This window comes from Diospyros lotus, chromosome 1 (assembly GCF_014633365.1).
Source record: "Diospyros lotus cultivar Yz01 chromosome 1, ASM1463336v1, whole genome shotgun sequence".
NCBI classification, from domain to species: Eukaryota; Viridiplantae; Streptophyta; class Magnoliopsida; order Ericales; family Ebenaceae; genus Diospyros; species Diospyros lotus.
In genome coordinates, this window is record NC_068338.1 from 22215002 (window position 1) to 22238214 (window position 23213).

The 23213-nt window shown below is 38.9% G+C and overlaps 1 protein-coding gene across 9 annotated transcripts in view; it reads left to right on the plus strand.

Annotated features, from left to right (window-relative positions):
* Positions 1-23213, plus strand: part of LOC127806548 (hydroxyproline O-arabinosyltransferase PLENTY-like) — a 30752-nt gene that overhangs the window by 3053 nt on the left and 4486 nt on the right. For all 9 annotated transcript variants that reach the window (XM_052343945.1, XM_052343937.1, XM_052343914.1 and 6 more), the window contains 6 exons: positions 21218-21285; positions 21374-21575; positions 21809-21906; positions 21998-22067; positions 22161-22232; positions 22399-22512. In XM_052343945.1, the coding sequence (XP_052199905.1) occupies positions 21218-21285; positions 21374-21575; positions 21809-21906; positions 21998-22067; positions 22161-22232; positions 22399-22512 (624 nt within the window). The remainder of the gene's footprint in view (positions 1-21217; positions 21286-21373; positions 21576-21808; positions 21907-21997; positions 22068-22160; positions 22233-22398; positions 22513-23213) is intronic.

A 23213-nucleotide genomic window follows, 5' to 3' on the forward strand; every position in this document is an offset into this window, starting at 1 on the left:
TTGGGTCAAAGGCATTCCTTGATGGTAGATGACTTTCTTATCCAAGATGGCTATTGGTGCCACTGCAGGGACTTCCTCTTCTGTCATAGAGGGTAACTCTTGACTCGTTACATTATTCCCAGCTGATTTCTTCAGTAATGAGACATGAAATACTGGGTGTATATGTGTTCCAGTCGGTAGTTGTAGTTTGTAGGCAACCTTTCCAATTCTGGAGACGATGGGATAGGGCCCATGAAACTTCGGACTTAGCTTCGAGAGTGGCTGTTTGGACAGAGACTTTAGGTAAGTCGAATTGAGTTTCAGATACACTTGGTCTCCTTGTTCAAACTCCCTATCCGTTCTCCTCTGATCAGCCATTTGTTTCATTCTATTTTGAGCTTTGGCAAGCTCGATTTTGAGAACTTGCAAGTTGTGCTGGCGGTTGTGTAAGTAATCATCCACGGCTGCTACTGTGATGGGGCCATTGACTGTTGGAAGTAGATTAGGTTTGTACCCATACAAGGCTTCAAAAGGAGTCATGTTAATGGAGCCATGGTGGCTGGAGTTATACCACCATTGGGCCAAAGCTAGCCATTTGTGCCATTCCTTGGGTCGGAGGAAGCAGAAGCATCTCAGGTATGTTTTGAGGCATTGATTGACTCTTTCCGATTGGCCACCTGTTTCAGGATGGTAGGCCGTCGACATGTGAAGCTTGGACCCCAAAAATTTTATCAGTGTTTGCCAAAAAAGACTAGTAAACACTTTGTCTCTGTCAGAAATAATAGACTGGGGGATGCCATGTAAATTAACCACTCTGTCCACAAAAACTCGAGCTACTTCTTGGGCAAAAAATGGATGGGAGAGGCCTAAGAAATGGCTGAACTTTGTGAGTCGATCCACCACCACCAAAATACAGTCCTTACCTTCCGATCTTGGTAAACCTTATACAAAATCCATGGTAATGTCTGTCCATGCCTGAGTGGGTACTCCAAGGGGTTGTAGGAGTCCAGGTCGTGCAATTGTTTCATGTTTACACCGTTTGCATACATCATAATTAAGTACAAATTCCATGACATACTTCTTCAAGTTAGGCCAGTAGAATACCTGTTTCACCTTCTTGTAAGTATTTTGAATGCCCGAATGTCCCCCAATGGCCGATTCATGTAATGTTTGGAGTATTCTCTTCCTTAGGGAATCACAGTCCCCAATCACCAGTCGGCCTTGATACTGTAGTAACCCATTAGTCATAGTATATCCTAGTCTGCTACTTCCCCTTATGCTCAATTATTCCACTAATTGCTGAATCCAGTTTCCCATTTCATAACTAGTAGCAACTTCTTGATACCAATCCGGCACCATTGTTGTGATAGCTGTAGCCGATCCTTCTTCAAAACATCGTGAGAGAGCATCCGCTGCCACGTTTTCCTTTCCCTTTCTAAATTGTATCACATAATCGAGGCCCATAAGCTTGGCCATTTCCTTTTTTTGAAGGTGTGTATGCAACCGTTGTTGAAGAAGAAATTTAAGGCTTTCACGATCTGTTTTAATAATAAATTATCCTCCTTCTAAGTAATGTCTCCACTTCTCAACTGCCATAAGCATCGCCAGTAATTCCTTGTCGTAGACACTGAGGCCTGGGTGTCGTGGGGATAATGCTTGACTTAGGAATGCGAGTGGCCTGCCATCTTGAACTAGAACTGCTCCCACCCTTGAGTTGCTGGCATCTGTTCCCAGAATAAATGGTTTGTTAAAATCAGGAAGTCCTAGTGTAGGTACCTCACTGATGGACTTTTTTATTTGTTCAAAAGCTCAGTCAGCCTTGTCGTCCCACTGAAACCTATCTTTCTTCAACAATTTTGTGAGAGGCTTGCTTATGACTCCACAATTTTGTACAAAACGTCGATAATATCCTGTTAAACCAAGGAAGCCTCGCAAGGCCTTGACACTAGCTGGTTTCGGCCAAGCAGTCATTGCCTCTATTTTTTTTGGGTCGGTGCTAACCCCAGCTGCTGAAATAATATGCCCCAAGTACTCTATCTGCTGTTGGGCAAAGGCACATTTGGATCCTTTGGTATATAACTGATTGAATTGAAGGACTTGAAATGCAACCCTAAGATGGTTCAAGTGTTTAGAAAATATTGGGCTATAGATTAGGATGTCGTCAAAGAATACCAACACAAATTTTCTGAGATAAGGCTCAAATATGTGGTTCATCAAGGCTTGAAATGTGGTTGGGGCGTTGGTTAGGCCAAAAGGCATAACTGTAAATTCATAGTGGTTGTGGTGGGTTTGAAAGGTTATTTTGTGGATGTCTTTTGGGTCCATCCAAATCTGGTGGTAACCAGATCTTAGATCCAGCTTGGAGAAAATCGTGGCATATCTAAGTTCGTCTAATAAATCTTCAATAATAGGGATGGGAAATTTGTCTTTGATAGTGATCGTGTTGAGCTGTCGATAATCAATGCAAAAGCGCCATGTGCCGTCTTTCTTTTTAACTAAAAGGACAGGAGAAGCAAAAAGGCTCTTGCTGGGTCTAATGATAGAATTGGCTAGCATTTCTTTCACCATTTTCTCAATTTCAGATTTGAGCTTTGGTGGATATCGGTAGGATCTAATATTGACAGGTGCTGAGTTGGGTTGGAGATTTATAGAATGGTCAAAGGGGTAGGGGGTAATTTCTTAGGTTCTGCAAATAAGTCCTGGAATTCAATCAGCAATAAATCTAGGGATTCCAATTCATGTACCTGCCATGGTAATGGATTCTCACTGCCGTGGAACATCCTGCACTGCCCGCTCACCTCCTCATGGTTCTCTTCTTCGCTGTAGGTCTTGATCGAGAATAGTTGGGTTACTTGGGCTATTTTATACTTGAACAGCTTTTGTAGCTTCTTACCCTTGGTCATCTTGCAAATTCCATTCTCCACATTTCCTTGTAATGTCACTCTCCGACCATCCTTCTCCATTGTTACCTCCATTTTGTTGAAATCAAAACTGATTGGGCTCACACCTTTCATCCAATTGACCCCTAGCACTATGTGGCACCCTCCAAGTTTCAACAATCTCAAATCAGCTTTAAAGGTTTCGCCTTGCATCATCCAGCAAAATCCCAAGTAAGCTCATCTTCTTAGGACCTTACTTCCATTAGCAACTTTTACCGAGAGTGGTTGAGTGTTGGAGAGTTCGCATTTTAGCTTCTTCGCAATTCCCTCATCAATAAAACTGTGGGTACTCCCACTATCAATCAATACTATGAGAGTGCTATCTTGAGATCTTCGCTCCACCTTAATGATCTTACTGCCTGTTATCCCTTTAATTGCGTGCAGCGAGATAGCCCCATTATCTTCCTCTCCCAACTCCTCTACTAAAGTAAGTGTTTCTCCTTCATCCTCATCATCCACATCCCCTCCTTCCAACAAGAGGAGCTGTCTCTTACACTGATGCCTTGGAGTGTATTTGTCTCCACATCGATAGCAAAGCCCTGTCGGCCTTCGGTGTTCCCATTGCTTAACACTTTGCTGTCTTGAGGAAGAACTTGCTGGAAACTTAGCTCTCCTTCGATCTAACCATTTACTTTCCCGGCACCCTTCCTCCTGAGTAATTTGCTCCATAGACATTCCCTCTACCTTGAGTTCTCTGTTTTCTCAGCAATGCCTTAACTGTTAATTCCTGTAGCAATGCATCTTCCGCAACCTCTTGCACGGTTCGAGGTCACATCATCTTCACCATAGATCTAATATCATCATTCAGGCCGCTTATGAAACTAGATACGAAATATTCCTCCATCATGTACGGATTTTGATTGAGCATTAATGACTTCAACTCCTCAAATCGGAGCTGATATTCTTGCATTGTACCTCTTTGCTTTAGCTTATTAAATTCTTCTACTATATCCACTATTCTTCTTTCGCCAAACCTTTCGCATAATCCTTTCACAAATTCTTCCCAATTGTGATTACCTCTCATGCCTGACCATCATTGGAACCAAATATCTCCTACATCGTTCAAAAATGCAGCAATGCATCAGCCAGAGTGACTCGTTGGTCGTCAGCTACTCGGTGAATGTTAAACAATTTCTCACACCTTCTAATCCACCATCGTGGCTTCGATTCATTGAAAATCGGCAATTCCAACTTTGGCACTGGGAAATGCGTAAGTTCGGAATTGGCCGAAGCTTCCGATCTCCTTTCCATTCCCATTTCTCCTGCATCGATCGGATCGCCTCCCAATTCCGAAGGCTCGACCACTCTTTGTCCCACTCCAATACCCAGTAGTATTGGATTCGAGTGTTCCCGAGGAGGAAAATCGGGAGAAATTCGTACTTGAGCCTGATTCGAAAACAGCAGCATGAATTGTTGCATTTGTTCTTGAACCATATTGCTATGTTCTCGCATTTCCGTCTGAATCTGGTTGCGCATATCTCCTTGCAACCGATCCGCCACCACCTCCAATCTCTTATCTACAATTGTTCCAATGGTATCCTCCATGGATCCCATCCGCTGCTGTACCTCCATCACCGTCACTGATACTTGCTGTAGCTGTAATTCCATTTGCTTCATGCGAGTACCATCGGCCATCGTAATAGTAATGGGCGAATGCCAGGAAGGTGCTCTAATACCACTTTGTCAGATCACCGATCTGATCGAAGGAGTTTTAGGTAAAGAAGGGAAAATGGAGGGATGAGAAGAAGACGAGAGAGAGAGAGAGAAGAGCGAGAGAGAGAAATTAAGAGGGAAATTTGAAGAATCAATAATTCGAATTTCATTAGATCCAAACCAATGAACCGGAACTTTGTTTTTAAGGAGTTCTCAGCAAAATGTATTGGCGCCAAATTCTGTTACAGTAACAATGCACATGCCAGCGCTTATACTCTCGCCATTTCCCTATCTTACCCTTACAATCTCTTCTTTATTACAATTTGGTAACCTAGGTACATGACATGCAGGAAACTACTATATGGATTCATTTTGCTAAGCTTACTCCCATAAAATCAAAAGTTTTGCTTTTTTGGTTAGTTATGAAAAGGAAAAGAATTTTATTGAAAAAGAAAAGAATTTTCTTTAAACAAAATTTTATTGTTCAAAAATGAAAAATAAGTTTTCTTGCATGATTTTGAAAGAAAAATCCTTCAGTATAAAAAACTCGTGCATATTGCTTTTCTCAATTCCGTAATAGTACATATTGTCTATTCTCTGAATTTCAGTCATTCGTGTTATATGTATAAGATTTTCAGATCGTGGTTCAACCATGGAACTGACACAACAGATAGTTTGAGCAGTTCAACCAACATTTCAATTTAGTTTAGTCATCCATGTTTGTTCTTGTGGTAAATTTTCTTATTTTGACATTCTTAGCAGTTTGCTTCAATTTAATGATAGAGAGAGTTGAACAAATATGGATTTAGTTTATTGTAATGGAATTAATATTGTTATGGTTTAGTTTATTGGTTATTATTTGTTATTGTTATGATATGGTACACGTTGAGTTATATGGTTATAATCTAGGGTTAATCTTATATTAGAGCCCATGGCCCATTGTATTTGTATATATAGGTGTATAATCTATGAGTTTAATTAGGTTGTAAATACATATTAAAAGCTAGGGTTTTCTTCCTAAGTTTTACATGGTATCAGAGCCAAAATACAAACCCTCGCAGCCACCATACAAACCCTAGTTGCCGCTACCGCCGTCGCTGTTGTTGCCCACATCACTGACGACCACTGTCAGTCGTGTCGCCATTGACCGTCGCAGCCTGCCGTGCCACCGTCGTCCCCGCTCGCGCACACTGCCACCACCGTGCTCGCGTTATTGGTTTGCAGCGGGTCTTCACTGTCTGGTGGCCGATCACACACACCGCCACCACCGTTGCGTTCGCCGGCCTCTAATCTGTCGACCCCCAGAGGATCGTCGCCATTGCAGCCGCCACACGTCACCTTTCTCGCACTCTTCAGAGACTTGTTCTGGCCCCGATCTCTCTCTCCAGTACTCCGATCGTGACGTTGTCTTCACCATTGGACTCGGCTCCTTCAGTTCATCCCAGTCCAGGTGATTTCGTCGCCATCCGCTGCCATTCGTTGCCGCCGATCATCGGCATCCGCTGTCTCCCGTCTCTAGCGCGCCTCATTCTTTGTGTTGGATCATCCAGCCTCTCTATTTGGCTATTTTTTAACCCCTTTTATTTCAAATCTGTTGATCTTGTGGAGCTCCCTTCTGTCCAACATGGCTGGTACCAGTAAATCTGGCTCATTCTTTGGTATTTTGTCTCCCTCTCTAGCCATTGCTACTGAGAAGTTGATGGGCAGTTCCAATTATATCTCTTGGTCCAAGGCGGTTGAACTATGGTGTATGGGTCAAGGTTTACAGGATCATCTAACAACCAAGGTCGAGAATGTGACCATAGCTAAAACTGAGTGGCAAAGAGCTAATGCTCTATTGTGCAGTCTCTTATGGCAGTCAATTGATCCTTCTCTTCATCTGATTTATACTAACTACACCACGTGCTGTGAGTTGTGGGCTCAGGCCAAGGTACTATACACTAATGACATTCAACGTCTGTATTCAGTGGTGTCTAATTTGCTTAGTTTACGACAGCAGGGTCTGAGTCTTCCTGATTTTCTTGGTCGGATGGCCTCTATTAAAGCTGAATTTAACTCCTTGTTACCTACTGGTAAGACTGCTGCAGAGGATCTAGTTCAGCGAGATAAATTCTTCATGGTGTGTACTCTTCCTGCCATTGGTCTTGAACTTGCTCCTGTTCGTGATCAAATTCTTGCTAGTTCTACTGTACCTACTATGGATGAAGTGTATTCTCGTCTTCTACGGGTTTTATCTGTTCCTACAGTACCTTCATCTTCTACAGGTGATCATTCAGTTATAGCTTCACAGGTTCAAAGTAGTGGCGAACAGGGAGGAGATCATGGTAATTGAGGCAAATGCCCCAAGTGTAACTACTGTCACAAGTGGGGACATACTAAGGAACAATGTTACAAGTTGCATGGCCGCCCTCCTCGTGTTAATGTTGCTCATGCTGATGGTTCTCAATCTAAGTCCTTTGATGGTCATCCATCGCAATACGCCCCAACAATCCTCATCCGCAGTTGCTTCTGTTGCCCACTTTGGTGATTCCACTGCCTGTCTTGCTCAGTCTTCCTTTTTAGGACCATGGGTCCTGGACTTAGGTGCTTCTAACCATATCTCTGGTAATCCCCATTTGTTATCTCATTTTACTAATTCTATTTCTTTACCTTCTGTGACATTAGCTAATGGGTCCAAAGCGATTGCTAAGGCTGTTGGCACTGCCAAACCCTTACCTTCTCTGCCTTTAGTTTTTGTCATATCTTCCTCATTGTCCCTTTAATCTTGTCTCTGTTAGTAAACTTACGCGTGCCTTAAATTGCTCTATTACTTTTGATGATCATTTTGTTACTATCCAGGATCACGGTACGGGACAGATGATTGGCGTCGGATGTGAGTCGCAGGGTCTCTATCATCTCAACCTTCCTGCATCTCCTGTTGCTTGCTCGGTGACTGAGTCTTCTGCTCTTCTCCACAATCATTTGGGACATCCCAGTTTGGCTAAGTTTCAGAAGATGGTCCCCAGTTTGTCTAGTTTGTCGTCTTTTCATTGTGAGTGTGAGAATTAGATCTAGGGCAGAACTGTATTATGAAGAAGAAAGAAACTATTTAAGAGCAAAGGAACTTGAATTACAGAAAAACAGATCACAAGGATCAAAGATACATACTAAACGAATAGAGTTGCTCTTCTTATATAGGCGCATAATGCCGCATATCAGCTAGACAAATAGCTGAGTAAACAAAGCTAACTTAAACATAACAAAATTAACAAACAAACTGACAACACTAACTATTTAACTCTTCCACACTTCCCTTCAATTTAGACTCCTGTTGCTGAAACATTCTTGTAGGTGTCTCTGTAAGGCCCAATTTAGTGCACAGCAAATGAAACCGATCTCTAGGCAGCCCCTTAGTGAAAACATCCGCAACTTGTTTAGCAGTAGGAACATACCTGATCTCCACCTCACCATTTTCAACTTTCTCCCTCACAAAATGAACACCAACACCTATGTGTTTTGTCCGTGAGTGATATACAAGATTTTCTGCCATACTTTTGGCAGCTAAATTGTCACACCACACAATAGGAGTAGCTTTACAAGGATATCCCAGCTCTTGCAATAGATTCTTCAGCCACACAATTTCAGTTACTCCCAAGGCAACAACTCTGTATTCAGTTTCACCCACTGAACGAGCGACAACCGATTGCTTCTTTGATCCCCATACAACAAGATTTTGTCCAAGATAGACACAAAACCTGGTAGTAGATCGGCGAGTAACTCGGCAGCCAGCATGATCGGCATCCGTGTAGACCATGATAGATAAAGCTTCAGCTGAGGAAGAGAAAACTAGACCCAAACCAACAGTTCCTTTAACATACCTCAACAACCGTTTACAAGCTAACCAATGTTGCAGTTTAGGAGCAGCCATGAATTGACTCAGTTTATTTACAGTGAAAGCAATATCAGGCCGAGTGTAAGTAAGATATTGCAAGGAACCAATGAGAGTACGATACAACTTAGGTTGTGAAAACAACTCTCCATCATCAGTAAGAGAAGTACCAGCAGCCATAGGAGTACTACAAGGTTTACAATCCTGTATTGAGGCCTTTTCCAACAAATCACGAACATATTTGGACTGAGTGAGATAGAGACCAGAGTGATCACGATAAGCTTCAAAACTCAAAAAATAATTGACCGTTCCCAGAGTTTTTAAAGCAAATGAACGAGATCAGCAATACAACCACGCAAAGCTGCTGAACTGGAACCAGTGATTAATATATCATCTACATAGACTAACATATAAATCATATAGCTAGCAGTGCGTTTGATGAACAGAGATGCATCGGAAAATGATTTAACAAAGCCCCAACACAATAAAGTTGACTTCAGCTTAGTATACCAGGCTCTTGGAGCCTGCTTCAACCCATAAAGTGACTTCTTAAGCTGACAAACATGATTGGGAAACCGAGAGTTGACAAAACCCTTCGGTTGAACCATAAACACTGTTTCATCCAAATCACCATTGAGGAAAGCATTGTTCACATCCACTTGTTGTATGTCCCAACCATTTTGAACAGCCAAAGAAAACAAAACACGAATTGTAGGAGCCTTAATTACCGGACTGAAGGTCTCACTATAATCAACACCTGGGTTTTGAAGAAAACCCTTAGCCACTAACTGAGCCTTATGCTTTAGATTGTTCCATCGGAGTTATATTTTATCCGGAAAACCCATTTGTTCCCAATGAGATTCATGTCATGAGAAAAAGGAACTAAAACCCATGTATGATTATTCATCAAGGCCATATACTCAGCCTCCATAGCCTGAGCCCACTTTGAATCTAAAAGAGCCTCACGAACAGAACTAGGCTCACGAGAACTCACTAAGGCATGAGGGCTAGAGGTGGCAAGGGTTTTGGCGCGAAGTCTAGTGACCATAGGATGAACAGAGGGTGCTGGTTGAGACCGGATGGGTGGTTTCTTAGGTAAAGAAGATGGAACAGTGGGTTGGAGAGGAGGTAAATCAAATGAAGCAGAAGATTGCACAGAGTGATTCACTCTCACATCAGAAGATGGAGAATGGGCTGCTCTAGGACAAGAAGATGAAGAAGAAATATGAGGACGCAGAAAAACTGTAGGAAGACCTCTTGAATTATCTGAGGACGCAAAAGAAGAAGACTTAGAATTTGAAAACAACTGAAGAAAAGGAAACTCAGAAGGATTAAATTGCACATGCCGAGACACATAAATTCTGCCCGAGGGATGTAGACACTTATACCCGGTTTGATTATGACTATAACCAAGAAAGATACACTTAGAAGAGTGAAAATCAAATTTATGTTTGTTATATGACATGAGAAGAGGAAAACAGGAACAACCAAACGGTTGTAGCAAACTGTAACAAGGAGGACAATGATAAAGTAGTTCAAAAAGAACTTGAAACTGTGAAGATGATGAGGGAAGTAAATTGATAAGATACACCGAAGTGTGAAATGATTCAACCCAGAATTTTAAGAGCAAATTAGCATGAGATAACATAGTAAGGCCCATTTCAGCAATGTGACGATGTTTTCTTTCCACTATACCATTTTGTTGATGAGTATGTGGACAAGTAAACCTAGGTCGAATGCCATAAGTTTGGAGATAAGGAATGAAAGACTTGAATTCCCCTCCATTATCAGTTTGCAAGGCACAAAGTTTGGTTTTATATTGAATTTTAGCAAATTTGTGAAACACCATGAAAACAGACAATGCATCTGATTTTAGTTTGAGAGGATAAAACCATGTATATTGGGTAAAAGCATCCACAAAAATAACATAGTATCGAAAGCCCTCTATGGACAAAACAGGAGCTGGTCCCCAAAGATCTGCATAAACCAATTCAAGAGGTGCTGTAGCAGTAATGTCATGTCTAGAAAATGGGAGTTGACTAAGTTTTCCAACTTTACAAGCATCACAAAATGACACGTCATTGAGAGAACAGGACAAGCCAATTTTATTCAACACCAACCGTAACACATTTACAGATGGATGACCCAAACGAGCATGCCACTGTTTACAAATATCTGTGTTAGGTGTGATGTGAGCTACATGAACAGAATTAGGCATCTCATGATTAAATGAGTACTGGCTGTTACATTTATTATTGCTATTACAAGAATGAGAATGAGACATTGAAGGAGACGAAAAACATTCTAGAGAATAGGTCGACTTGCTATCACCAGCAGATTTAGAAGTTGGTTCCAGCCTATAAAGCCCATTCTTAAGGTGTCCCTAGAGCAGCACCAGTCCGAATGTTTTGTCCTTAATAAAACAAACATTAGAGTGAAACTCGACAATAACATTGTGTTCTCGTGTGAGTTGAGACACACTGAGTAAATTTTTGGTCATACTAGGAACATGAAGAATATTTGGCACATACAAAACAGAATTGGATTGAGGTAAGGTTTGTAAAGAACTAGTACCAATGTGAGTTATAGGTAGTTGCTTACCATTACCAATAGTGACTTTATCTGCACCATGATAAGGCGTATGTAAAGACAGGTTGTTTAAATTTGAAGTAATGTGATTTGTGGCTCCAGAATCCACGAACCAGGACTGATCTGGAAGATTAGGTGATGAAACAAACTAGTTAGAAGGATACAAATTTGGTTTTGAAAAATTACCATAGTGAGAACTCTGATATGAGCTGTAATCAGTCATGTAGGCTCCGTTAGATTCATTTAGGGAGGCCATATAAGCTCAAGTATCCAATTGAGAACCAGGATAACCACTGTGACCTCCTTGTGATCTGCCATTAGGTGTCATCTGAAAGCTTCGGTCAAATCGATAATAACATCGATCTACAAAGTGACCAGGTTTGCCACAAAGTTGATAGTAAACTCGCCTATTTGAATTTCTACCACGACCTCTGCCTCCTTTGAATCCATTACCATTTCCTCATTGATTGAATCCTCCTCTGGCAAAACTTGAGTCTTCATTATTCTGAGCAGACGAAGATGATGCTACATTTGCTTGTAAAGGAGAAGTGACTTGATCAAGATTTAGAGCAGTCAGGGCCTAATTCTTAGTAGACAGACGTTGTTCATGCATTAAAAGTAGATACTGGACTTTCTCCAAATCGATTTCATCCATTTGATAAGTGACAAGACTTACAACTGTATCATAATCTTGATCTAAGCCATTTAAAATTGCCAATAACAACTCATTGTCATTTAAAGGTTCTCCTATAGTAGCAAGCGAGTGACCGATAGTTTTAATTTTCAGAATATAGTCGTTGACAGACATTCCATCCTTCTTAATAGATCTCAACTGCTACTTGAGTTGAAACGATTTGGCCAATGTCTGCCTTGCATATAAATTCTCTAACAGAATCCATACCTCAATTGACGATTCCAAGTGAATCACCTGAGCGAGCACTTCCTCGTTGATCGTAGAGAATAACCAGTCAAGGAGCATTTGATCTGAACGAATCGAGCTCAAGTATTCTGGATTCACTATCGAATCACCATTAGAATCAGTCACACACTTAGGAGGAGACGTCTTGTTCAAAAACAGAACAAGATCAAAGGCACGAATCGTGACAAGAATTTGTGCCTTCCAGAAAATATAATTCCTCGTGTCTAGCTTCAAAGGAATATAGCTAAAGGCCTTCACAATAGCTGAGAAATCTGATTGTGAGGAGATAGAAATATTTGATGAGGATTGACGAGGAGGAGAAGCGGAGGCGGAACTAACAACTCGATCTAAGGCCATTGGAACAGATCAGAATGGCTCTGATACCATGTGAGAATTAGATTTACGACAGAACTGTATTACGAAGAAGAAAGAAACTATCCAAGAGCAAAGGAACTTGAATTACAGAAAAACAGATCACAAGGATCAAAGATACATACTAAACTAATAGAGTTGCTCTCCTTATATAGGCGCATAATGCCGCATATCAGCTAGACAAATAGCTGAGTAAACAAAGCTAACTTAAAAATAACAGAATTAACAAACAAACTGACAACACTAACTATTTAACTCTTCCACAATGAGTCTTGTCAACTTGGAAAACAGTCTCGCACTTCTTTTCCAAAGCGTGTCAATAATCGGGCTGTGTCCCCATTTGCTTTAGTTCCTTCCGATGTCTGGGGTCCTAGTTGTGTCGTGTCTGTTTTGGGTTTTCAATATTTTGTAATGTTTATCGACGATTATTCTCGTTGCACATGGTTATATTTAATGAAAAATCGTTCTGAGTTATTCTCAATTTTTGAATCCTTTTGTGCTGAAATCAAAACTCAATTTCATACCTCTGCCCAAGTATTGCTCAGTGACAATGCCCCTGAGTATTTTTCTATTCCCTTTACTACTTTTATGTCTTCTCAGGGGATTTTGCATCAGTCATCTTGTGCATATACACCACAGCAGAATGGGGTTGCTGAGCGTAAAAATAGATATTTGATTGAAACTGCTTTCACTCTTCTTCTACATCATCATGTCCCTTTTCGCTTTTGGGCTGAAGCTGTTCTTGCTGCTTGCTATTTCATTAATAGGATGCCTTCCTCAGTTCTTCAGCACCAGATTCCTCACTCTCTTTTGTTTCCTGATCAACCATTATATTATATATTCTTCCTCCCTGTGTCTTTGGTTGCACTTGCTTTGTCCATAACTTGTCTTCCAGTCAAGATAAATTGTTTGCTTGGTCTATCAAGTGCATTTTTCTTGGTTACTCTCGCCTTCAGAAGGGTTATCGGCGTTATTCTCCTGACACCCGCTGCTATTTTCTTTCGGCGGATGTTACCTTCTTTGAGTCGTCTCCTTTCTACTCTTCACCTCCTTCCGAGTGTCAACCCATTTTTAAGGCCATCCCTTTTCCCGCGAGTCCTCTCGCTTTTATTCTCCCTGTTCCTTCTTCTACCCCATTGTAGGTGTATCATCGGCGTCATCAGCCTCGGTCTCCTCCCGGTGGAGATGTTGTTCCTGCGCCATTTCCCATGTCTCCTACTACTTATGTGATTCTTGCTGCCTCACATCCTCCTCCAGTCTCTCCACCTACTGCGGTCTTGCCTTCTGAGGATCTACTTCCTATTGCCCTTCGGAAAGGTATCCGTTCTTCTCTCAATCCTTACCCCATTTATAACTTTCTTAGCTATCACCGTCTCTTGTCTCCTTTTTGTGCTTTTGTGTCTTCCTTATCCTCTGTTTCAGTACCTAAGACTGTTAGTGAGGCACTTTCTGATCCGGGGTGGCCACAAGCAATGGTGGATGAGATGACTGCTTTGCATTCCAATGGTACTTGGGATTTGGTCCCTTTACCCCCAAAGAAATCTCTTGTTGGCTGTCGGTGGATTTATACTATCAAGGTGGGTCCTGATGGGCATGTTGATCGCCTTAAGGCCCGTTTGGTTACCAAGGGGTATACTCAGGTTTATGGTCTTGACTATGGTGACACTTTTTCCCCTGTTGCTAAGATGTCCTCTGTTCCTTTGTTTCTCTCTATAGCAGTTATGCGCCATTGGCCGTTGTATCAGCTAGACATTAAGAATGCCTTCTTACATGGTGAGTTTCAAGAGGAGATTTATATGGAGCAACCTCTTGGGTTTGTTGCTCAGGGGGAGTCTGGACAGGTTTGTAAACTCCGTCGCTCACTATATGGGTTGAAGCAGTCTCTTCGAGCTTGGTTTGGTCGTTTCAATACTGTCATTCAAGACTTTGGTATGACTCCTAGTGAGTCTAATCATTCGGTTTTTTATAAACACACATCATAGGGGAGGTGTATATACTTGGTTGTCTATGTAGATGATATTGTTATTACAGGTGATGATCATGATGGTATTGTTCAGTTGAAGAAACATCTTTTCCATCATTTTCAGACTAAGGACTTGGAGTTAATTAAATACTTTCTTGGCATAGAAATTGCTCAATCCAGTTCTGGTATTGTTATCTCTCAACGAAAGTATGTGTTAGACATTTTGGAAGAAACTGGGATGCTTGATTGTAAACCTATAGATTCTCCTATGGACCCTAATGTAAAGCTCTTACTAGGACAGGGGAGCCTCTTGTTGATCCTGGAAGATACCGCAGGCTAGTCGGAAAACTTAATTATCTCACTATCACTCGCCCAGATATTTCTTTCTCAATTAGTGTTGTCAGTCAGTTTTTGCAGTCTCCTTACGATAGCCACTGGGATGCGGTAGTTCGGATTCTGAGATATATTAGGGGAGCTCCAGGTAGAGGACTATTGTATGAGGACAGAGGTCATACTTAAGTTGTTAGATATTTTGATGCTGATTGGGCAGGTTCTCCCTCTGATAGACGGTTTACTTCAGGATATTGTGTTCTAGTTGGAGGAAACCTAGTATCTTGGAAAAGTAAAAAGCAGGAGGTTGTTGCTAGATTGACTGCAGAAGCAGAATATCGTGCTATGGCCTTGGCAACGTGTGAATTTATCTGGTTAAAACAATTGCTTCAAGAGCTCAAGTTTGGGGAGATCACAGATGAGATTAATTTGCGACAATCAAGCTGCATTATATATTGCTTCCAATCCAGTCTTTCATGAGATGACCAAACATATCGAGATAAATTGTCAGTTCATCCGAGAGAAGATTTTATCAGGCTGTATTACCACAAATTTTGTCAATTCCAATGACCAGTTAGCAGATGTCTTCACTAAATCTCTTAGGGGTCCTCGAATTGAGCATATTTGTAGCAAGCTCGGTGCATATGATATATATGCTCCAACTTGAGGGGAAGTGTTGAGTTATATGGTTATAATCTAGGGTTAATCTTATATTAGAGCCCATGGCCCATTGTATTTGTATATATAGGTGTATAATCTATGAGTTTAATTAGGTTGTAAATACATATTAAAAGCTAGGGTTTTCTTCCTAAACTTTACAGTACATATAGAAGTTTTCTTGGCCCTAATGGACCTATGGTTCATTAAGGGTTAGGCATTGGTCATGAACCCTCTTTTGGCTCATGAAAGAGTTGGTATAAGAGCTTAAGGTCCTAGAGTTTGACTTATAGATATGCCCCTTTTGATTGAGTCCTTGTGATTGATGGAAGCAACTTTTAGTAGGGCCAAGATTTGTGCTTATGAACCCAACATACCCACGGTCAGTCCATTACTAAAGGGCTTTTAGGGTATTCTTTAGTTCACTTTTGATATCTTTTGTTTTCTTGTCTGGTTATGTCTATATTGGTAACATTGAGAAAATTTTTGTTTTATGGTGGCCATGTCTCCCACAGCAATTGCTAGGTCCGTATTCCACATGCTTAGAGGTGGTGGTACACATGGTATATCATATATATCATCTTAAGTAGTTGACATTGTGTTTATGGGGGTTGCAATATACCATTGCCCAGTGTTTAAGAATGATTAATCATGGTTGTCTTAGTCACAGAAATACAAGAAGTCTGTCAAGTCAAAGAAACATGATCTTTGTTGATTATCAAGTAAGGAAAACAAGGGAATCAGTATCATTAAGGTTTTTCCAATGGAAAATAATGGTTTTATAAGGGTTGTTTGATGAAAGTAAAAGGCATTGACTTGATGATAGTCAGGCATGATTTGTTGGATTTTCAGATGATTTTGGGAGTGAATTTTTTATATAGACATTATTGCCTTAGTGGATTCTCGTAAGAAGGTAGACCTAGGATTAGCATTTCATATTGAGAGTTAGTAAAGTTCAAGGACTAACGTCTTCCTTTTGATAGTAAAGGCTGGTCAACTGTTTCAAAAAAGTGTGTCAAATATACCTAGCCAATGTGATTGAGGTTGATAGAGGACAAACGGAGGAGATAAGGATGGAAGTAGCAAGGAAATTGCTAATATACAAGCTTATATATTAGATTACCATTCGATAGAGGAAAGTTCCATAAGTTGTCTACAGGGGTTATTTGAATAGCAGTGTTGTTGAGAAGAGAAATTGAATAAGAAGAATGTCAAGCTTGAGTGAACAAAGGAATATGGAAGGGGTTTTTAGGAACTGAAGAAGAGGCAAACTTTAGCCCCTCAAAACAGAGGAATAGGAGGTTTTTGGTTTATGTAGTGATGCCTTGCAAATTCTTAAGGTTGTGTCCTCTTGTAGCTTGGAAGGGTGATCGTCTATGGTTAATGTACCAAGGAGGCATGAATAAAAACTATCATACGCATCTTTTTTTTTTTGGCCTTGACATTGTAGAGGTGTTTTTTATACTGAGAATAGTTTGAGTTCTATATAGATAAAGTTTAAAATATCTATTTTACAGAAGGAAATAAATAAATAGTGTTATTGATCTGTCTTAGCATTACAATTGTCCTGTCATGAACTTCTAGAAAAAGGCAATGCGGATGTAATAGTTAGAGTCGAAAGAACCATCAGGGGTGTCTAGTTTAAGGGTTAGCCAATGAACTTGGTTAGAAGATTTTAGCTACTTGATGGTGGAATAAGATGTGGGTACATTGGGTGTTTTGATGGCAAGTTTGAAAGTCCAGTAGGCACTGAGTAGAAGTATAAATCTTTGAGGAGCTAGTAGGAATTTTCAGACATAGGGCTGGGCATGGTGTACCAACTAAGAATGTTTGAAAGAATTTTTAGAAGTTTATAGGTCACATTTACATCACCCATCATAGCAATGCCAAGATGCATAGAGATTTGAAGTTTATTGGTGGCCTTGTATAAAGAGAGAGGTGATAATGTTTGTATCTAAGTGTTCACTAATTTAGCAGATAAACTGTGTATTAGAGACTCATATAGTCGTATATTTCATGTGACCTTTATTGACACATGAGGTGGGAATGAGAACATGGAACCATGAATACTGTGGTAGCACACCCTAGGGGTAAGAGGAAATGATGCCAGTTGGATTGTGATTGAGTGGATAAACTAACAAGGATAGTTCAGTTTTCAGAGGGAAAAAAACCTCTATGCATGGAAAAATTAGCTAGGTTTTATGTAGAAGAAATGGTGGGTAAGACTTCATGGAGTGTAATGAACATCATATGAAGGCTTACCTTTAGATTTTGAGAGAGTTTGTAGCTAAGCCTAGTTAGTAAGGTAAAGTTGAGTACAAACTGTCATCCATAGATGGATGAACAAACAATTCAAGCTTTGGGAATATTATGAGGACTTGTACAAGAGATTATAAAGGCAGATGGTGTGACCGGATATATAAGACAGATTATGCCTGTAACAAAAACTATTAATTGAGCTTCAATTTAAATGACACCTCTAAGTTTTTGTATTTTAGACCTTGTCTCCTACTTGATAGTCTGATATAAGCAAGGCTAACACTTAGGACTAGACTTGTAGCCCAAAGAAGACAAAAGCTGTATGTTGACTATAGATGAAAGACTTGAAATTCGACTTTGGCAACCATGTGTTTCTTCTAGTTTCTCTGATGAAGGGTTAAAGTGCTGGGACTGGCTGGATATGGGGGCAAGTCAAGAATCTAACAAAGGTATTATTTTGAAATTTTCATTTTGGTTGCATATTGGAACTAGTAACAAATGGAATGGACTTCCATTATGCTTTGTCTAGTAAGGGTGAGAGTATTAAAGAGTGTCATTTGAAAGGGTTTCTCAAGTTATGTTTGAAATTGTTTAAATCTTTTGAGTTCCCAATAAGAGTGCTAGATTAGCATGATATATTTATTGCATCTCCATCCCAAACATTTAGAACAAATATTGCAGAAACTTCAAATTATAGTTGTTACAACACATTCGTAACTCTTTGTTCAAAACAAAGAAACATTTGTGTTCATTAAACTGGTGGGGCTTGTTTGTTTAGTATGAGGCATTTCCTGCTTCAAGATTCATCCAATGGAATCCTATTTCAATTAGTTTTATTTCAATTCAATTGTCATAATTTGAATTTTATCCAAATAAGATCCTCCGTAATGAAAAGAAATTGTAAATTAGGATTAAAATTATTAATTTTCATTTTTGTTTATAATTTTAATATTTATAATTCTATTTTTATTTAAATTTTTTATGTTTACAACTTTTGTGTGTGTGTTTATACATGAATGTATGTACATCTATATCATGTTTATGAATATAATTAGGTAGTCATTTGTCTAATAGTGATTTTTTCTTTAGTGCCAATTTTTTTGAAAGAGCTAATACTAAATATTAAGTGCGCTGATTCAATTTTTTAAATATTTTATATTCCTGAACTAATGAGCTTTCTTTCCCCTAAATTTTTATTAAGTTATGATGGAATTGACTATTGGTTTAGGAATTGAACCATACTCGTCCTTGTAAACTGGATTTTAAATATTTGTATTTGCTTTCTCTAGTTTCTATCTTCCAGTAAAGGAGCACAAATATCCATTAGGTAGGAAGGAAATTGACTAAATTTAGAATTTTTTTTCTCAGTTATGCTAGTAAATAAAAAGCGAGTATAAGCTCTTATCAGGAGAGTCAATGAAATGGAACAAGTAATTAGCAAAAGAAATAAAGGAAGACCAAGAAAAACTTGGTGGGGAGACACTTAAGTACAATATTAGTAATATGGACTTTATAGAAGATAAGACCATAGATAAAAATGATAGAAAATCAAATTTATGTAGTTGACCCCACCTGGTGGGATAAAAGCTTGGTATGTTGTTAGTAACTGGTAAATTTGCCAGTTATATCAAAATGAACATGATAACATGAGTTTTGGTTAACTTTCAATTTTGCATTGATCAGCATTTGATGCTAGGAATGCGACCTGGTCTTAGCTGGAATAACTGCAATACACACATATACTTGTTAAATATATTATAAAGGTGAAACTATCATCTAAATATTTGTACACCTAAGTGTTGCCCGTCCATAACTTTTATAATATATTCCAGAAATGCTATATTAAACTTTGTGAAACCTGAATTGGCCTGTGTGACTTTGACATTTGTTATATGATTTGACGTCTAGGGTAAATCTTTTCACTTATTATTTCTGATCTGTTTAGCAAGGAGATGAAGCAAGTTAAGAAATGTTTCAAGAGTGATGGATACAATTGGAAGGTGGGCAGTTAAATTTTTTGTTTGGCTGAAGGTTGAGATATGGGCCCTTTTTGTCACAATTTTGAAAACTGTTTTGTAAACTCTGCAGCTAGTTTGGGAAAATATTTTTGAAAAATTTGCTGAAGCACCCCATTTTTGGGAAAATAAAACAAGAAGTTACTTTGTGGGTTAAAAAAATCATTCTAATACAAAATGAAATTTTTGAAAGAGATGGGGGCTGTTTTGTTGTGAAAATTAGTCCCAGTTTTCCAGAAAATTACTCTGCAGAAAATGGAAAATTAGAAAACTTTTAAAATAAAAAAATTTTCTAAACAGAAAATGGAGATTCAGAAGTCTCCAAAATTTAACTGAACTTGGAAAACTCTTAAAATGAGTTTTTCCAAATTTTCCTTACTAATTTGGAGATTTGGAAAATGCTGTTCTCCACAATTTTTTTTTTCCCTAAATCATCTCTTTCTCCTTCTAACACAAGTTACAATTGCACAAAGAAAAACCCTCTACGTTTTTCTCTTTTTTGAACATATGTTCCAATTTTCTAGATTGGAAATTAAGGGCCTGTTTACTTGTTGAGAACATTTTCTATTTTCCATCTCCAGTTTTAATCTCTGTTTTTATGTTTCCATTTCTATAGAAAATCAGAGAAAAATGAAAAACATGTTCATTTCTATTAAATATGAAACCAGTTTTAGACTTTAGAAACGAGAGAATGTGTTCAAAATCAAACAGAAGAAGAAATGTAGAGAGCAACAGCAAGGGGAGAGGTGAATGGTTAGGGCGACCTAATGAAGAGAGGAGCTGTCGGCATTGTAGTGGCAAAGGGAGGCTCGGTGGTGTTGGTTGAGGGATGAGGCGACAAGAGGAGAGGAAGAGGGTGGTGGGGAAGAGGGCATCGATGGTGCTTGCTTTCACAGTGGCAAAGGGTGTAGTTGCAGTGGCAGGGATGAGGACGACAAGAGAAGAGGCCGGTTATGCTTGCCGTTGCAGTGGTAGAGGGTGGTGGGGAAGAAGAGAGGAAGCTGTGGTGCGGGTGGGTGCAAATGAAACACTAGGAAAAAGAGAAGCAAAAGGAAAAAACATGTTATTAACAGAATTCAAAGTGGGGCTCAAATTAGAAAAGTGTGTTTTCCCTAGAGAACATCTTGAAGATATTCTAAAGTCTAGTACAATTTTAGAAAACAGAAAATTTGTTTTCTATTCTCTAATTTAGGAAAGAAAAAAAAAACCATTTTGAACATAGTTTTCAATTTTTTATCTTTGTAGAGATATTTTTTGGAAAACTACTCTAGTAGTTTTCTACAAGTAAAGAGGCCCTAAGTTTCTACATTAAAAACATTTGAATGAGTTTTTCAATTTTCTATGGAAAATGAAAACTAGAGATTTTATTGAAAATTAGATATAAAAACTGGAAAACTTTCCACAATTAAATGGCTGCATAGTGTTCTCAAAGCTGTTATTGTTTTGGGAAGGCAAAAGAGAAAAAATAACAATGAGACTGGAACCAAATGGGGACTTGGTTCTTCCTTTCTTACTTTATTTGCTTCTTCTTCTTCTTCTTCCCCCCTTTTCTTTCTGTCCTCTCTTGATCCCTGTGTTCATTCAAAAATTTACTGCACTTGTTTTTTCTCATGTATTGCAAAATCCATTTGTGTTTGATTTGTAATTAATATAAATGTTATATCAACTATCCAGGGTTACATTGTCTTAAACAGGCCATGGGCTTTTGTGCAATGGCTGGAAAAAGCAACAATAGAGGAAGAGTGAGTGTTTTATTTAGATAATTAGGAGCTTTTGTTTTCACTTAATTCTGTCAATCTAAAACTAACATTTTTTTTTTTTTTGATGCAGATATGTTCTAATGGCTGAGCCTGATCACATATTTGTGAATCCTTTGCCAAATTTGGCACATGGTGACCACCCAACAGCTTACCCTTTTTTCTATATAAAACCAACTGAGAATGAGAAAATTATAAGGAAGTTTTATCCTGAAGAGCTGGGACCTGTGAGTGATGTCGATCCTATTGGTAATTCTCCAGCAATTATCAAGAAGGTAGAGTAGCCTACCCTAATGTGGCTTTTAACTGGCATCTCAGTACTTTAATAATTTTCTCCACATGAGATTCTTGTAAAGAGGTCTAGGCATTGTTCCTCATGAAAGTTTGAAACTCAATGTCTATTGATTCTCATTTTGACAAATCAAAGTAACATGCCAGCAGCAATGATCTGTCCTGACCCTCTTATATTCTTGTTCATAATGTGGTCTTAACTGATGGATTGGTGCAGTCCCTTTTGGAAATTATTGCACCTACATGGATGAATGTTTCCTTGAGGATGAAAGATGATCCAGAGACTGACAAAGCTTTTGGATGGGTGCTGGAAATGTGAGTAGTGTTTATATTATGTTTATTTGATAGTACTATATTTCATGTTGCTGAAAATGCTGACATAGCTTCCATTTATTTGTTGATTAAGGTATGCATATGCTGTAGCATCTTCATTACATGGTGTAAGGCATATTCTTCACAAAGATTTTATGATTCAGGTTTGTGTGAAGTTTTTTTTTCTTCTTTTTTTATTCTACAAATTTCTGTAGATTACAGGCATATTATTCACCTTCATCTGTGCCATGTTTCAGCCACCATGGGATTTGGTAGTTGGAAAGAACTTCATCATCCATTACACATATGGCTGTGACTATGATATGAAGGTAAGTGACTTCCGTCTTGCCATTACTGTTTTGTTGATTCATGTGTCAATTTCTTGTTTTGTGTATCATTTATTTTACTTGTGCAGTGCCCTGGAACATTTAATGAAGACATTTTGTTGCTTTCCTTTTTGTTTAAGTTACTTAATTCTAATCTGTGATTATCCAGGGAAAGCTAACATATGGGAAGATTGGGGAATGGCGTTTTGACAAGAGATCATACCTTCGTGGTCCTCCACCAAGGAACCTTTCATTACCGCCTCCAGGAGTCCCTGAAAGTGTGGTAAGTGTATTTCATTTTATTAAGCAATGACCATTTAGGAAACTATAACTCTAGTAAAGTCTTATGTAGTAGGGCCTAAATTTTGTGAACGTTTGCTGCTTAAGAGCAAACACAAAATTATTTGCTTTCCAAAATAAGGTTGCCTTTTGCATTTAATCAATTGAATTTATTGATTTGAACTAGGTTTATAACCATTTAATCAAAGGCTATTTTCTCTAGGAATCCCTGCAAACTTGTTACTGCTTCAATTCAGTACACATATTTGGGCAATTAGAAATTTGAGGCTCAACTACTTGTACACAGCAGGTGAGATAGAACTTTCCTTTGGGTGGGGAGGAGGGGGGGGGGGGGGGTGTTCTGTCGAGAATTCAAATATGAAATTAGGAGGGAGCTTTTTTTTTTTTAAAAGATTTTTAGTCAGCCTCAAACAAAGGTATAATTTTCAGATGGCAACCTAGATAGTTAAAATTTTCATAGGGAAACAATTGTCAAACTGATATATGATGATATAATGTGTTAAATTACCAAAATAATTGATAAAAATTATGTAGGTGTCGAAGTTAAGTAACTAGAAGTAAATAACTTTTAGCTTCAGTAAGTAACTAGAAGTAAATAACCTTTAGCTTCAATTAACCTATTGAAAAATGAGTACAATTTGTATTGCACATTCAAATTATTCTTGATCATAGAAGTATAGAATA